We start from the raw sequence: 15,800 nt of genomic DNA, 5'->3' as shown, positions 1-15,800 counted from the left end.
CTATTACACGGCTTCGTTTCGTCCCGTTATTATAAATAATTTTGAGGTATGTTTGCTCCAGGATCGGTCGTGATTTTGACAAAAAAAATACGTTCTCTTGGAAGTAGTTTGTTAACTAATACTTTCTTATTTACTTCTTGTCTTCGCGATGATGACGGCTACGAAAGTAATGAAGATGACACTGAGGATGTAGATGATGATTTTGATGATAATGCAGCTTCCTTTTTGCCTGCAACTTTTGTTGATGGCGAGAATGATAACAGTGATGCTGGTGAAGATGGTGGCGGTGAAAATGGAAGCGACGACAGTTGTATGGGGATTGGTGAAGGAAACGAGATCACAACTTGTATTACGGAAGAACATGAATTGCCACATGAAATCCAGGAGATTAGCCTAGCAGAAGAAGTCTTAGATGGATCAAGTGATGAGTTAAGTGTCAATGACGACAGTCATATCGGTGACGGAGATAAAGATGGTGACGAGAATGTCGGTGATGGTGGCAATGAACATGAAAACGACAGCAATATGGGCATGGCTAAAGGAGAAGAGATCAAACCATGTATAACGGAAGAACGTGAATTGCCACAGGAAATCCATAAGCTTAGCCTAGCAGAAACAGTAGAAGGCCTGGCTGAACCAGCCTCGCATGAAATGAAAATGCACGCGTAAGTATACTTCTATTGTCGTAATCCACTGTAAGAACTCTTTCTCAGGGAGCAGGGATATTGACAACCAGTGCTTTCTAGTGTGCTTAGTTCTCTTCATTGATTCAATGGGTTTTCTCCTCAGTCTCGGATTTTTTTGGCGAAGTTCGTTCTCATTTCTTTTGCAAAGTCGACAGTATTTTAACATTAATATCAGGGCTGTCAGATAGAATAATTTTGTACAATTTTTAAGAAGACAATGTTCGTCCTTTGAGTGAAAATTTGTTTCTTGAAATGTTTACTGCTGTATTAGTTTTCCAAAACTTTTGGGTGTTTTTGAAGTTACCAGTATGCACTGTAGACTAAAAGGAAACTGCCAAAATGAACTTTTCGATATTATTTATTTCTTTCATCTTATTTCGCTGATGACTGTTTTTGATTTACATATTTACAGCTTACGAGGTAGAGTGATTTTCCACAGTCAATAGTAATTTTAAGTACGTCTTACAGATCGTAGGCCGTTCTAGCATAGGAGCAGTGTTCATGTATACTTATTAGGGGGCATTAGAATCAGCAAGGCTTCTTATTTATGTATGTAGACTAAATCATTAAAAGGGGAAAAGTAATTAATCCATTAGTAACGATATCACAACATCATACTCAAATTTGGAAGAATGGCAAAATACACTCCAGAAAGCTCAGGAAAAACTCCCAGCTCAAGGTGAGACTGTAACTCACGATCAGAGATGAGCACAATAGTACTCATTCACTGCGGGCACTATAGCATTTAGTCCAGTAAATCATAGCTGCGCTATTGTGTCTGTTACAAATTAGCCAATACTGATTCAGTATTTCCTTCTCTTCTTAACAGGAAGAAGCAAACGACGGAGCTTCTAGATCTCTCTCAGTAAGAAGATCTTTAAGAGTAACTACTGTGGGAGAGAAATGGAGTTCATCAAAAGGTGGACCGTCTACGGTAAACAGAGAATTAGCAAAACACTCAGCACGCCAGCCTGAGGTAGAAGTAACTATTCTATTGCCAGACTACACTGAAGAGGAGAAGCAAGAAGCTGATGAATCTAATGTGCGTCTTTTCACATCACAGGCGATGCCTGGTATTGATCCCATCGTGGGATTGAGCTTTCCCTCAGATGATGTCGGTATTGACGTCGTCATAGGCCATGGTCAGAAGCTCGGAGCACCAGCTCAGGTCATAGCTAAAAGGCGCAAGTGCAAACGTGTTCATATAGTACACACTGCCAGTGAAGAGCTTGCAATGTTTAAGGAAGGCGAAACAGCGATACCTGATGGCGAGGAAAAGCACCGAACTGAAATAGATTTGTGTAAGGAAGCTGATGTCATCGTGACCATTGGACCAAAGCTGAAGGAAGCTATCTCAGCCTACCTGCGGCCGCACGGCAGAGATGAACACGTGATAGATATCACACCTGGTATTTTTTCGGAGTTCGCAGAGTTGAAGCAAGCCAGTCAGGAGAGAGAGCAGTTCCGCATCTTAGTGTTTGGTTGTTGTAACTTAGAAGATTTTAAACTAAAGGGATATGATATAGCTGCTCAAGCTATAGCAAGCTTAAAAGACGAAAGCTACCTTCTTCACTTTGTCGGGGCACCAAACGGTAAAGAAGAAGAAGTTAAAAACAGGTTACTGAAGTGTGGCATTCCTCGCACACAGTTAACTGTTCGAAAATTTGCTGAGAATCGCGACGAAATAAAAGATCTCTTGCTCACAGTGGATCTCGCCATTATGCCTTCACGAACGGAAGGTTTTGGCCTCACCGCTCTCGAAGCACTTTCAGCTGGCCTTCCTATTTTGGTGGGTAACAATTCGGGATTCGGAAAAGCTATTTGGAATGTAAATTCCGGACGTTCATGTGTGGTTTGTTCCGATGATCCTGAAAAGTGGGCTAAAGACATCAAACATGTAAGACAGAGAACAAGGGAACTCAGGCTAGAGGAAGCTTGCTCTCTCCGAGAGGCCTATGACAAAAAGTACAAATGGGAAACACAATGTGAAATGCTTGTACAAAAGCTGCGACATATTTTAGAGTAAACTCTGGGTAAGATAGGGATACTTGTGGAATCTTTGCATGGGTACTATAACCACAGGGCCACCAGACTCACAACAGCCTACCGGAAGCCAAATTATAATTATAATTATCGTCAGATCGAGAAAATGGCTAAAATGCACATAAACAGCCATCAAATGAACCTCATAACGAGTTGTGTTTAAGTGTGTTGTTTTCTTACTGTTTCCGGCCCTCTAAACGGCATTGTAGCAAGTTTTGGTGTCTCAAAACTTGCTCAAATGGCGTTTGTAGGGCAGGAAACATTAAGAAAACAACACAAACACAACTCTTTATGAGGTATGTATATTTTATGGCTGTTTATGTGGATTTTAACTGGTTTATCGATCTTACGGTAAATTTCCATACAGTCAAATTCTTGCAATTTGTCTTCGAGTAGGTTGTTCTGAGTCTGGGTGTCCTGTGCTAAAACCACAAATGACTGTTAGTGTTACCTTTCGAAGCCCTTTGTAGGAGCCAGAAAAAAAGAATCGATCACCCCGCGGAAGGGAATCCGGGTTCCGGAATCTGGGAAAATTTTGCTTATGGAATCCCGAAACCTGCCTGGGCTTTGAAGTCCGGAATATGTCTCAAGGAATCCAGAATCCCAATGACGATTGGAATCCAGAATCCAAGTTCCACTGCCAAAAACAAGAATCTAGAACTTAGAATCCGGAATCCGCGGCCTGGAATCCAGAATCCAAGACTGTCCTGGATTCTCGTACATGGGGTGAGATCGACGTATTTGTCGCTGATCTAACTAATTGTTGTAATAGAAAGCTTTAGATTCTGAGATTGCGTGAGCACTGAGGTCGAGTTCGGGGATTTTCTCAATACTGAGTATTGCGCACGCGTGAACCAGCGTCATTTTGGCGCGGGGGAAACGTGGTAGCCGTCGTCATTCTACTACACGAGTTCTAGCGAGACTGTCGTAGTGACGGGAACAAGTTATCAAAAGTAAGAAGTTGTATTATTTGCTATCGGGGGAGGGGTTAACCTCCTTCAGTATAAATAACTGTACTAACTTTTTTGGTGAAAAAAAAAGTAAAGTGAAGCTTTCCGTGGTGTCTTCTTTTAGAACACGCGCAAAAACTTTAAGTTTAATCTCGTACTCGTACTCGTTGTCTTCCTCAAATCTAAAGCTCTCTAATAGTTGCTTCGGCGTTACAAAAGACACCACTTCTATAGATTTTATTCCAACACCTTTTATTTTATTTTTCATTGATCAGTTACTCGCTATTCATTACCCTCTACAATTCTTATATTTTTCGTTTATATTTTACATATTTTACCAAGACTCGGCCGAGAATTGAGCGCTTTATTTCTGCTTGTGACAAACAACGTTAAGCAGGAAAACTTCACAGTAATCGCTATTCCACTGTCCTTACGCACTTTCTTGAGGAAGCACGTACGCACATTCGTCATCCCAGATTCTGTCAGGCTCACCTGCATTCCATTCAGTAAAATAATTCGCCACTTATAGGAACAACCGTAGTAATGGCATTCCATTCCTAGCCACGTATCACCATGATCTGCGATCAGCTGTGAAAGGAATTCGTTTTCTTCGGCTGTTTTGATAACGAGGAGAGCTGGCCCTAATTGTTGGCATTTCTGTGTGCCTTGGCGCACGTCCATATTTGCGTCGACTTTAAAGTAGCAAAAAGATTCCATCCCTCTTGACAAACTGCCCTTTGCAAAATACCTTGTCAGGAGCCTGACTTGTATTGTTTTAGCATGTACTAGACTATTCTAGGCCAGCATTTAGACATTTATTTGTCTTTCAGTGTCTGGTATTTTTTAGCAGTATACCATACTTATGGAATGAGATAGTTCACGTGAACCCCAGCTGCAAAAAGGCCTATACATTAGACCCTGACCCTGACTCGCGCTAGTTACCTTTCCCTTGTGGCGCGCAGGCTGTTATGGGAAGGAGGAAAGCGAGGAAGGGAGATGACGTTTTTGTTCTGTTCTCCCTTCCCAACATACCATTCTCCCGCAGTGCGCGTTATGAAAACGACTGACAACGGTTTAGTAGTCATTGGGATAATTTTTTCAAATTTTAGCGTCGGGCACGGCCGGAGTATCACTGTAAAATAAAGGAAACATTGTTTTTTCAAGATCTTAAGCCAGCTTTTAATGTCAACATCAGAAGAAGCTGATGCTTTATATATTTTCGTTGTAAAGATTTTTCTTAATCTTTATCACTTTTTCATAAATAGTCATTGTTTTATTTTTTCTGATTTATTTTTGAATGAATAAAATTGATAAAAAAATATCTGCAGTATATGAATAAAAGTGATAAAAAATATCTTCAGTATATCTAAAATTTAAATTCACAGTTGGTTAATCAATAAAAGTAGCCCAGAGAGGCTTTTGGTTGTTTTTTCTTATGCTGGTCTTTGCTCCGTCGAAGCGAATTCTGGGCTCACTGTTTGGCCCAAAATGGAAAACGCGCGTTTAAGGATATTATTACGTTTGGCTTGTCAAATGACCACGCAGACGAAGTTTAAAATGGCGTGTGCGTGCATCTAACGTTTTTGCAAACTCTGCCAACAGCGGTGCCAAGATGGTAAATGATGATCCAACCTACAAGTAATAGCTAAAGAGAAATTTTGTATATTGTAGTAAGAAAACTGAAGATATAAACTTGATCCAGCATCGAACAAGAGCCTCTTAGATCGACCAACAATGTTCAAACAGTCAAAACATGTAAAGTCCAAGACGCCTTTATGATAACTTAGCAACAGGAATTAGGCTGGTTGTCTGCCAAGTGGTTTATGATTTTTTTGTAAGCACGTCTGGTCAAATAATAGCAGGTCCAATTGAACTCCAATTGCCATTATTAATTAAATAAGCCAGAAATTTTAGACAAGTCATTGATAGTTGTACAGCCTGTCTGTAAATTCCATGGCTGTTCAAACACTTTTCTTTGGTTCAGATCACAGCCATTACTTTTTGAAGTAAAGCACTGAGATTTTGAGGAAAAGAGAATAAATGAGATTCAGTTAAGAATTCATCTGCTATAGCATGCCCAAGCAGTCAAACACTTGACTTGAAATGTGGCGCAAAGGCGCGGGTAATTATTTTTGAAAAAATCCTGCAGCTGAAAACCCTGGGAACCAAAATCCTGCTTCCTTTAAACCACCGCATTAAAGTTTTTTTAATAAGCGATCTTTATTATTATTATTTGTCTTAGAGTATTCACCCCTTGTTGTTTAATTATGATTATGATCAATTCGCTTCTTCTTTGGGGGATTGGCAAGTTTTTATCACAGGAGGAAGCAAGCCCCGCAGCAACGAATGCCTAAGAAACTCATCCCAAGCGTTCAAGAAAAGTTATTCGAACTGGTAATTGCCGCTGGCTACGACAAATAACTTATGTTATCTATAGAAATTTGTTTTTTCAATGTAAAATTCACTTCAAGATTCGAGAATTCGCACACAGTTATTTCAAATATTTTGCGAAAATGTTTTAAGTTATAAGAGGCTGTTTTTACATAAAGACAAAGGAATGTCCTAAACTATCTCCTAGTGTAGACGATACTACTACGCCAGCAGATTACCAAAGGCTTTGACGTGTTTCCAATCTTAACACAGTTGATTCTAACAAAATGTATCCCCTTAAATCACAAAATGACCCCTGAGCCGTTTTACCGAAGTACTTTCACTGGTAACCATAGAGATACTCTGAGTTGGAAAATGCCCATAGCATTTTAATTTTTAACATAGACATCTACCCCCCTTGTGAAATGATTTGCATGATTATTGATTCTTTGGAGGTTCATCAAGTTTTAATTAGTATACTGTCTGGAAGCCGAAGCCCCACAACCACAAGTGCCTCAATTCATTCCTCCTGTTCAAGGAAAGTTCTTTGAATTCGTAGTTGTTGCCACTGGTTACGACAGTACCTCTTCTTATTCGTGTGAATGAGTTATTTCAATGTAAAATTCACAGAACCTACGCTCGCCATCATAAAATAAATTTTATAATAGTCATAAAGAGTTTTTTTCTATAAAGGGCAATGAATACTTCAGGATTATACAGTAGTGTGTAAACAGCATCTGTCGTCTTCCGTTATCTTTTCATTTTTATTAAATTGCTATTAAAAATACCGTCAACAGTCACAACGAAATCGTAATAAATTGCACATTGTTAACCCCAATATATAAGTTCTTCATCCGAAGTGACTGATTCTTTCGTGAGACTACTCTATAACTTCAAAAAAAAATTCATAGGCAATTAATATGGAAATGCAGATCGCAATTACACTTGAACTCTACTGACCTAAAATAAAACGAGTGTGATTGGTTCTTTTGGGAGGTGTGGCTATATCAGACGTGTTCAAAAGAGTGGGACACTTCAACGTCGTTCAGTTGGTCAAGAGTTTGGATCAGCGCCTTACTTACGTGCAAGGTAACTCATTTAAGTGTTTCAGGCTATTCTGGGTTGCACAGACACTACTTTTACTATCAGTGTAACTTCAGCCCAAAGAGATGTCGGTGTTTGCGTTTTTTTTTTTTTAACGTCTGGCACATGAAGAAAGAAAATTAAATTACTGAAAAATCTAGAAAAAAAAAATAAGTCAGCTAGAAGTACTTGTTCGAAGATATTAAAGTAGATCGAGAAGTCATGCTTTGTAAAAGACCTGATTCCGTTTCCGAACAAACAAATTCAAGTCAGGGAGACAAATGCTGGTAAACGTTGCAATGGTATTGGCGGTGGTATCAGGAAAACAATAGAAATGTGATGGTTAAGAACTTGTGTCCAGTTTTAGAAAAGATTTGGTTGGCGGAAAGGGAAGAAAAACACTCGATTCCCAACTTCAAATCGAAGACGACTTTGGTGAAACTATTTCAATCAATGATATATGTTAACAAGTTGTGTCTCGTATCTAAAACCTCTTTAACATACGAACTCCTATAATTACAAATTTCGTTTTACCTTTTTTAGTAGATAAAATCTTTCAGGTCATGCTGACACAAATATAAGCTATAATAAGATAAAGACAGGATCCCCTCTCGAATGAAAACTAAAATGTAGAAAAACTTCTTAATAACAAATGGATCACGAAGTTCACCTTTGAAATCATCTCCATCTCCGCGAGACGTAACTAGTGGGATGATAGACTGTTCCATACCAAACAGATGCGCGAATTCTTCTTACCTTAACTGAGATTAAACTGAGGTACCTCTAGCGTTTAACCTTCACCTCTATGCAAATATAGATGTTTGCTTATATTTATATAAGTTTTTAATATAGGATTGGAAGGGCTTAGACCATCTAAGCATTAAGACAGCAATAACACCAAAGCTTACAGTGTAAGTAACGTGTTAAAGTTTATTTGAATTCTGTGTAAAAGTGTGTGTTCTAGTTTACTATTGCTGGTTTCCATATTCACTGACCTGGCGTGAATTGGGCATGTGATCATTAATTAATATGGCAGATATGTCATTCGAGCAAAAAAGCAAAAAGATTTTTAAAAAAAGATGATTAGTGAAAGGCAGCGTACATCTACTTTTAAACTGCACAACAATTTAATCAGAACTGCTCTTTGAAGCCACAAAAAAGATGAGATCTCTAATTCACATACATTGTTTTCTTTCAGTTGTTATTGAGAATTATCCTGTCGTTAAAATTGACTGGAAGATGTCTCCATTGTTTTTCGTGATTTTCTTCTTGGCTGCAGTGGGTTATGTAAATGGTATGTTCAAGAAAATAGAAATGTAAATGTAATAGTATTTTTATATAATGTTTTTTGGGGAGCAAAGATGGCGCAGTGGTGAGAGCACTCGCCTCCCACCAGTGTGGCCCGGGTTCAAATCCCGGCGTCGACGCCAAAGGTGGGTTGAGTTTGCTGTTGGTTCTCTCCCTTGCCCCGAGAGGTTTTTCTCCGGGTATTCCGGTTTTCCCCTCTCCTCAAAAACCAAACCTTCCAAATTCCAATTCGATCTGGAACGCTCGAACAAGTTTGAACGAATTCATAAGAACTCCTAAGTGCTTCGTGGGTAAACAAAATATTTACGATTTACAATTTTTTTTTTTACAATAGAACTAGGTGGAGTAAGTTTGTTGTGGGAAGAAGCGTTGCTTGAAGAGACAAAAAACGGCTTCTAAGGAGACTGAGTAACAGTATGCCTTACGTAAAAACACTCACGGGCTAGCCAAAATAAACTGAATTGACAATAAAACCTGGAATCAAATGAATGTCACTTTAGGAATTAACCGAATTTTTGGGCTAGGGGGAACGTTCTTAACTTAAAAGATGAGGTACTGTTTTCTTTCTTGCTAAGCTCAGCCAATGAGCAAATTGTTCCACAATTCAGTGATGCACTGACCTTAAACGACCTTCCCGATTCCATGATATGACGAAAATTTGTTCAAAATGAGCTTTGCAGGCCCTAATCTGCGATCAGGTGGCCCTTCCCTTTTTGTTTTGGAGGCGACATTCGCGCTTTCCCCCCACAAAAAAAGAACGCCTGATTGTAGATTATGCTGACCCTGTCTTGTCTCTCTTCCGTATACTGATTTCTTCATAAAGTAATCAGTTTATCAATATGTATTGGATTCTTCTTGCTTCGCGCCATGAAGTAATAAAGACTATTTTTATCTAGACCCTTCAAATTTTTCTACCTTTTTCCATTCTTTAAACCTTTACCTTACAAACTTTATCACAGCTACTTTGAATTAAACATTAGCGACATAAAAAAACCCCGGACGTAAATTTGCTAATAAAATTAATTAAACATATTTCATATTTTTGTATTCGGTGTCCAGACAATAGTGGTCCCAAAGGATTAGGGGCCGAGGGGTTTGAGGCCAGGCTGCTTAATCTAATCTTAATAACATCTTGATCTAAATAAAGACGTGCGCTTCGCTTAATCAATTTTTTCTTACTTTTTCCCCCTCCAAACATCTGTTAACTCACACGTAAATAAATAGATGTGAGTAATATATATATTTTATCTGTGCAAGACCCGCCTTGATCAGTGTTTCTGCTACATTGCGGGCCAGTACTATCTCAGATCTTATGTGAAGTAAATAAATGTTGTTGTTGTTGTTTTGTTACAGGAGGTACCTGTGGCACGATTGGTGACGGAACTTGCTATTACATTGACGATCCCTGTCCACAGGGAATGGAAGAATGCTCTGATATATATGAGTGTGAATTGGACACCAACAAATGCTGTTGTCCAGTAAAGCCAAGTGCGTACATTTTATTTAAGTATTAAATCATTATGTCTTCTAATCAGTTCACTCGCACTTCATACAATACAGTGGAACCTCTCCTTTGGGACACCTCTATTCAAGGGACACCTCCATTCAGGAGACACAAAATTTGGTCACAGAAAAGCGCCCACATAATCTTTGAATCTATTAGCGGAGCACTCGCGCGCAAAGCGCGCGCAGCGGAGCACCATGGGTAAGAAAATGTGGTAAACTACCCATCCGAGGAAAATTTGGTAATCACATGACCGTACACCGACCGACCGCCCGACCGTCCGTTCGCACCTCAGGTATACTAAAGTAAAATAACTCAATCAACAGGTATGGCAACCCAAATGCAACTCGAGGTTATTTTGACGGGAAGTCGCATAGCCACCCGCGTCTTGTGAAGCAGAGACAACTAAAGAGTCAATGAAGACGAAAACGGAAAGCGGAAATTGTCTCTGTATCGGTGTTTTCTAAAGTATTAAGCTTAGATTACTTGTCATGTCCACAAATTTGGAATATAGAGCAACAGAAAGACACAGAAAAAGAGAAGTAGGCGGCAGGCCAGCGAAGTTCAACGTGAAAAAGGGCGAGAGAAAAAACAAAGGAGACATTTTTTTTGTTGGAAGAACAGCATGAAAACTTTGTAGTGGCGGTGACAAAATGAGAAATGCTAGCGGCCACCAAAGCAAGGTGAAAATGAGCGGCAATGAAAAAAAAAATTGAACAAGAAAACGTACGACAGTTCCTCCATAAAACGTGTAACTAAGAAGTTTCTGGAAGTTTCACGTTGTAGTCGTGCAAAAACAACGTCAAAGAAATGTACAAAAAAAGTGTGCTGCACGTGCAAAGTTGCTTTTTTGCTAATTAGACCTATTGTTGTTTTTCACCGTTCTCCGGCGTTGCCTTCGCCCCTTAGCATTACACGACTTTATATTTTGTTTGAGCAAACTATAAATATTATCGAGAGCTTCGCTTTTACCCCTGGTTAAATCTATATATTGCCTCTATTGAGGGGACACCTCTATTAAAAGGAAATGGACACTTTTTCTGGGTTCCGAAACTCGGGTGTATTAAACTTCCATTAAATTTCCCATTAAATTTCTCGAATTCACATTACATTGGGCGACACTTCGTATAAGGGAATCCGGGATCCAATAAACCTGGAGTCCGGTAGTTGGAATCCGTAATGCACTTGGGGCGTAGAATCCAGTATTTAGGATTGGGGGGATTCCGTTTAAAATAAATGGGGCGAACAACTCTTCAATAAAATAATTTCTGAACTCAATTTTGATTGTTTGCAGGAGACCCTTGTGGTTCAGGAAATATAGAAGATACCTGCTATTACATCGGTGACGATTGCCCCAGTGGACGTGTAGACTGCGCCGCTGATTACTCTTGCCCATTGGACACTAACAAATGCTGCTGCGTTCACTAAGACAAGTGTATTCACAAGAATGGTCAGCAAGCGTCGACAAGGCTTGAAAGAGGTCTAAAAAGATAAAAGGGATACAGGGGCTAAAACATGGCCGATGTCATGCATGTGCTTGACTCTCCTTTAGAATTGTAGTGGATAATAAATGCTGACACATCTAAATGAAATAAAAGGTGTTGGGTTGAACTCGTTTTCTTCGGCTGATTTGATAACGGGGAGAGTGGCACCTAGTCGTTCGCATTATCGTCCCTTCCTAGGCCCAAGTCCATAGATACGTCGACTTAAAAGTAGCAAAAAGAGTCGGATTCAATCCATCCCTCTGGACAAACTCTGACTGGGTAACAATTAGAGTCCCTTGTTATTTAAGAGATTGACCGTTTTTTTTGAATTTTGAATTTTTTTTTATAATGTTTTCAACTCCCTGAAGAAGTCTACGTTAAGTTAGTTAGACGAAACGCGTAGGAGGATAAAAAAACAGGTTTTACAGCTACAGTTCCATGAGGGCTGCTCACTAGTTAAGTTTAAAAAAAATGAAAAACCCAGCAACTCCCTTTGCCTATTCCCTGTCGTATGCCCTTTATTACCATCAGTAGCTGCCAAAGAAGACGAATAAAGAAAGCACAAACTATAAATAGCAAACAGCTAATATGGACGAAATAAGTGGCCATATAGCACTGTTGATTGTTTTAGCACCAAAGAAAAAATCCGGATAAAAATTGTTTTCAAGATGGTGACTTTGGAAAAAAAATGATTGCAGAGGCGCATGTATTAAAAAAAAGATTTGCAGAAGAAAATTCTTCAACCCCCCTCCCCCCCCCCCCTTCCAGGGAAACAATGGTCCCCTAGGTTTTTTTTTTGTTTTAGTTCGATACTTCAAAATGGTTACCCTCAAGGGATAATCAGACACCACATCAATGATGTCTTAAAGGAGTTTTTCATACTAAATGCGCATGCTCCGATGTCTGACAAGTGTTCAAGAATAACGGGAAATCAAACGAGTATGAGTTTGTCACTTTCGAAACGAAATCCGCTTCCATCGTCGTTATTTAGCGTTCTTGAGACCTTAACTTCATAGGTGTTGGCAGTATGGGATAGTATTTCTGTAGAACAACAACTTACGTAAAAGATGTACTGCTTTTTCGACAACTTTTCGCCGCCCTATCTCGGGTCGCGACAAAAACAGAAACAAACAAGACAGCTCTATATCCATGGTTCCTAAAAAGGATATAATTTCCCTGTTACCTCATTTAGGTCTTCAAAGCAACCGAATTTCCAAACGCCTTAAAATTAAACCTGTATTTTATTAGTACGACTACGATTTTTAGATTGGTAAAACAAAGCGATGACTTCATCATAGCGGAGCTTCTTGTAGAACTAAGCCCCTTAAGCCCTCGCTTAAAATGATCACCAAAGAGCTATTGCTGACAATGCCAAAACCACCACCACCATTTTAGCGTCAAGCAAAGGAATATCACTGTAAAATAAAGGAAACATTGTTTTTTTTTTCAAGATCTTAAGCCAGCTTTTATTTTAATGTCAACATCAGAAGTCAAAAGCTGATGCTTTATATATCATTCCTTGTAAAGATTTTTCTTAACCCTTATTACTTTTTTATAAATAGTCATTGTTTTATTTTTTCTGATTTATTTTTGAATGAATAAATTTGATAAAAAAATATTTGCAGAAAAAAGGGTGTCGCCCACGACCTTAGACAATACATATTTATAATCATTTAAAGCACGAATGTGCGATAAAACGCGTGTTTTACAATAACTGAGCGAATCCTCGCGCGCTGATTGGTCGAGAGCTATGTTCTATGAGAGTGTAGACCATGGAAACTGATTGCGGTCGATTTGTTAACTACCGAGGCTGTTAATAACGGTTTTAAAAACATGTCCCCTGAGAATCAAACCGATGATAGATTAAAAAACAAATTTATTTTATGTAGCTGCAGTCAGTGACCGTGCAGTCGATATTTCACTGAAGCGTCTTGAGACATATTCCTGGAGAAAGCCGCATCCAAAAAGACATTTTCGACTGGAGAACATGCTGAAGGGCAGAAAGTGGCTAACGACGGGGCGTAACAGAATGACGAAATGGTAAGAAGACGTCGTGTCATTTTACAACATGATTTTAGGGTTAGGGTTTGGTTTTAGTGTTACATTAATTTTCTATAGAGCGTTTCACTCATGGTCAGTAGCTATGCAAATATATTACGACAATAGTAAGCGTTTTTATAATTAAGGTAAGAGTTCAACTCTCGCAGGACTTTTTTCGGCCACCAACATGGCTGCCTTTTGATTGTTTTGGGACACCAATATGGCGGACGTAATGTCATGTAAATGAAAGTCTCTATTACTTTTTTTAAATCCAGTTTTGACTCGCCTATAGGTGTGTCAATTCGTGGATCTATGTTTTGATGACTTCGTGATTTATCATGCGTTATCACTTTCGTAAAATTGTTACTCTCATAAAAAAACAAACTTCATGCACAGCTTTACCTTGTGAAATGTTCAGCTTATTATTTTGCAATTCATAGTTTCATTCAACCGCGTATTTCCCCTTAGACTGAATAATGAGATTAAGGCTATGTTCATGTTTCGCGCCAGCACGATAACCTTACCAGATAGAGTTTCTGTTCACACATATAAGTACGCTGATTTCTGTGCGATTCCCGTAACGTAGACTTGCCACATAAGTCGAGCTCATGAGTTTCGCTTTCACACCAGCGAGTTTTTTAGGCCGCGAAGTGGCCGAGTGAGAGGTCTCGCGGGCCATATTTAGGACGAAGGACTTTCTCGAAAGTCTATCTGTACAAAGCGAATTTGCGCCGCGCCGATCTCTTAAGTAAAGAGTCAGAGGAATAAGTGTTTATACTATACCGGATATATTGTTTTTCGTGTTGGCACGGAAAGCTATTCGGTACAGTTTTGCCGAAATTAAACCAGGAGTAAGGGCACCCTCTGGTAGTGGCGTCAGTTTTTAGAGGGTGGCACACAAACTGGCGGTCATTTTGAGGAACGTCATAGGTTTCCATGGGGATCGCATCAATAAGAGAGGAAGGGTAGGGGTAGAGGAGGGTGACAGCCACTTTAATTTGTGGGGATGAATTATCTTGCATGTCAGGGGCTGAAAATGTTCGACTGTTTTTTCGTTGAAATAATCGTGCACCCCCTAGCTTTTTCTCTCTCTTCTCACCCCTTTCAGGATTCCCACCCTTCCCTCTCCCCCCTCCTGTACCCCCGACCCCGTCCCTATTCCCCGGAGTTCCCACCTCTTGTTCTCTGCCATTATACTCAACTGTAACTGTGTAAAGAACATAAGGATTAACGAGTTAAGAACCTTAATAGCGATACTCACGCTTACGTCACCTGTTCATATCAATGTGCCAACCTGCAGAAGCGCAACGCATTTGTTCTCGAAACAAAACATTCTTTTTTTTCATTCGTTACAAATTTGAATAACAAAGTGTAAACAGTGGTCTCTCCTATTGCCTTATATCCTAATAGGGTTCTTATATGCGGCTTTTCAGTAAAAATGAGATTTGTAAATAAACTAAGAATATATGTGGACTGAAACAGATAGTTTTACAACGCTCCTCCTCAGAAAACTAAAGACCCATACGTCTGCACTCTCATCCGCGACAATACATAACCACTTGCAGCAACAATGCCGGAGAATGTCATATTCTGGCTATCATCATCACCAAAGCAACGCGATCTCAATGTACTACATTATCACGGTGTATACATCTCCAGGCATAAAACTGTACTAAAAATATTAGTTAAAAGGAGCAAAAACACAAAGAATCCAGCGATAAAGTTTGAGACAATCAAGAACTGCAAAGCTAATTTAAAGAATCTGCGGAAGAGTGTCACGCTATCCTTGCAAGAAATAATTTACTACGACTTCTTTTTCTCTTATGCATCGCTTACGTACCGTTTACCGTTAAGAGATGACAAGGAAAATTCTGCCTTAAAACTTGACTAATGGCATTTCCAGTCTATAACTGCTTTTTTGGTACAAAACCTTGCCCAATTTCTGTTCAATCCACCTTTATATAATTATCGATTATGACAAAGGTTTTTAAGAAAATGTTATGTACGATGACATACTTGCATAGGACATCAAGCACTTCGTTTTCATTGGACGTACAACATCAAAATATGATAGTTGATTTTTTTTTGTCACCTTATGAATACAATGCATTTGAATGTTACAAACTCATTGTGAAGAGCATTTCTGCCTGCGAGGACCGAAGCTTCCAATATTAATTTCGAAGCATCTAACAGGAGGGTAAGTACACATTCGAACTTCAATTCAATTAGGCCGTCCCTCTTTTGGAAAAGTATGAGCCAGTAACTTAAGCCGCGGTTTACCAAATCTTTGAACATCCAGATCTCTTTTTTGGTGGGTTGTTTTAAGAAGATA

The 15,800-nt window shown here is 39.2% G+C and overlaps 2 protein-coding genes across 2 annotated transcripts; both read left to right on the top strand.

The window, feature by feature from the left end:
* Positions 1-48: 48 nt before the first annotated feature.
* Positions 49-5,001, top strand: LOC140946705 (uncharacterized). The gene is made up of 3 exons (XM_073395810.1): positions 49-665; positions 1,099-1,111; positions 1,516-5,001. The coding sequence occupies exons 1-3, from the start codon at positions 49-51 to the stop codon at positions 2,710-2,712; spliced, it is 1,827 nt and encodes a 608-aa protein (XP_073251911.1). The 3' UTR covers positions 2,713-5,001.
* A 2,048-nt stretch (positions 5,002-7,049) lies between these two features.
* On the top strand, positions 7,050-11,555 carry LOC140946973 (uncharacterized). Its single transcript, XM_073396064.1, has 4 exons — positions 7,050-7,138; positions 8,331-8,426; positions 9,794-9,928; positions 11,239-11,555. Exons 2-4 carry the CDS (start codon positions 8,372-8,374, stop codon positions 11,370-11,372), a joined length of 324 nt encoding a protein of 107 aa, XP_073252165.1. The 5' UTR covers positions 7,050-7,138; positions 8,331-8,371; the 3' UTR covers positions 11,373-11,555.
* The last annotated feature ends 4,245 nt before the right edge of the window (positions 11,556-15,800 follow it).

The sequence above is a fragment of the Porites lutea genome, chromosome 8, assembly GCF_958299795.1.
Source record: "Porites lutea chromosome 8, jaPorLute2.1, whole genome shotgun sequence".
Lineage (NCBI taxonomy): Eukaryota > Metazoa > Cnidaria > Anthozoa > Scleractinia > Poritidae > Porites > Porites lutea.
The sequence above is the reverse complement of the archived record's forward strand: the minus strand, read 5'-3'. Positions and strand labels throughout refer to the sequence as shown.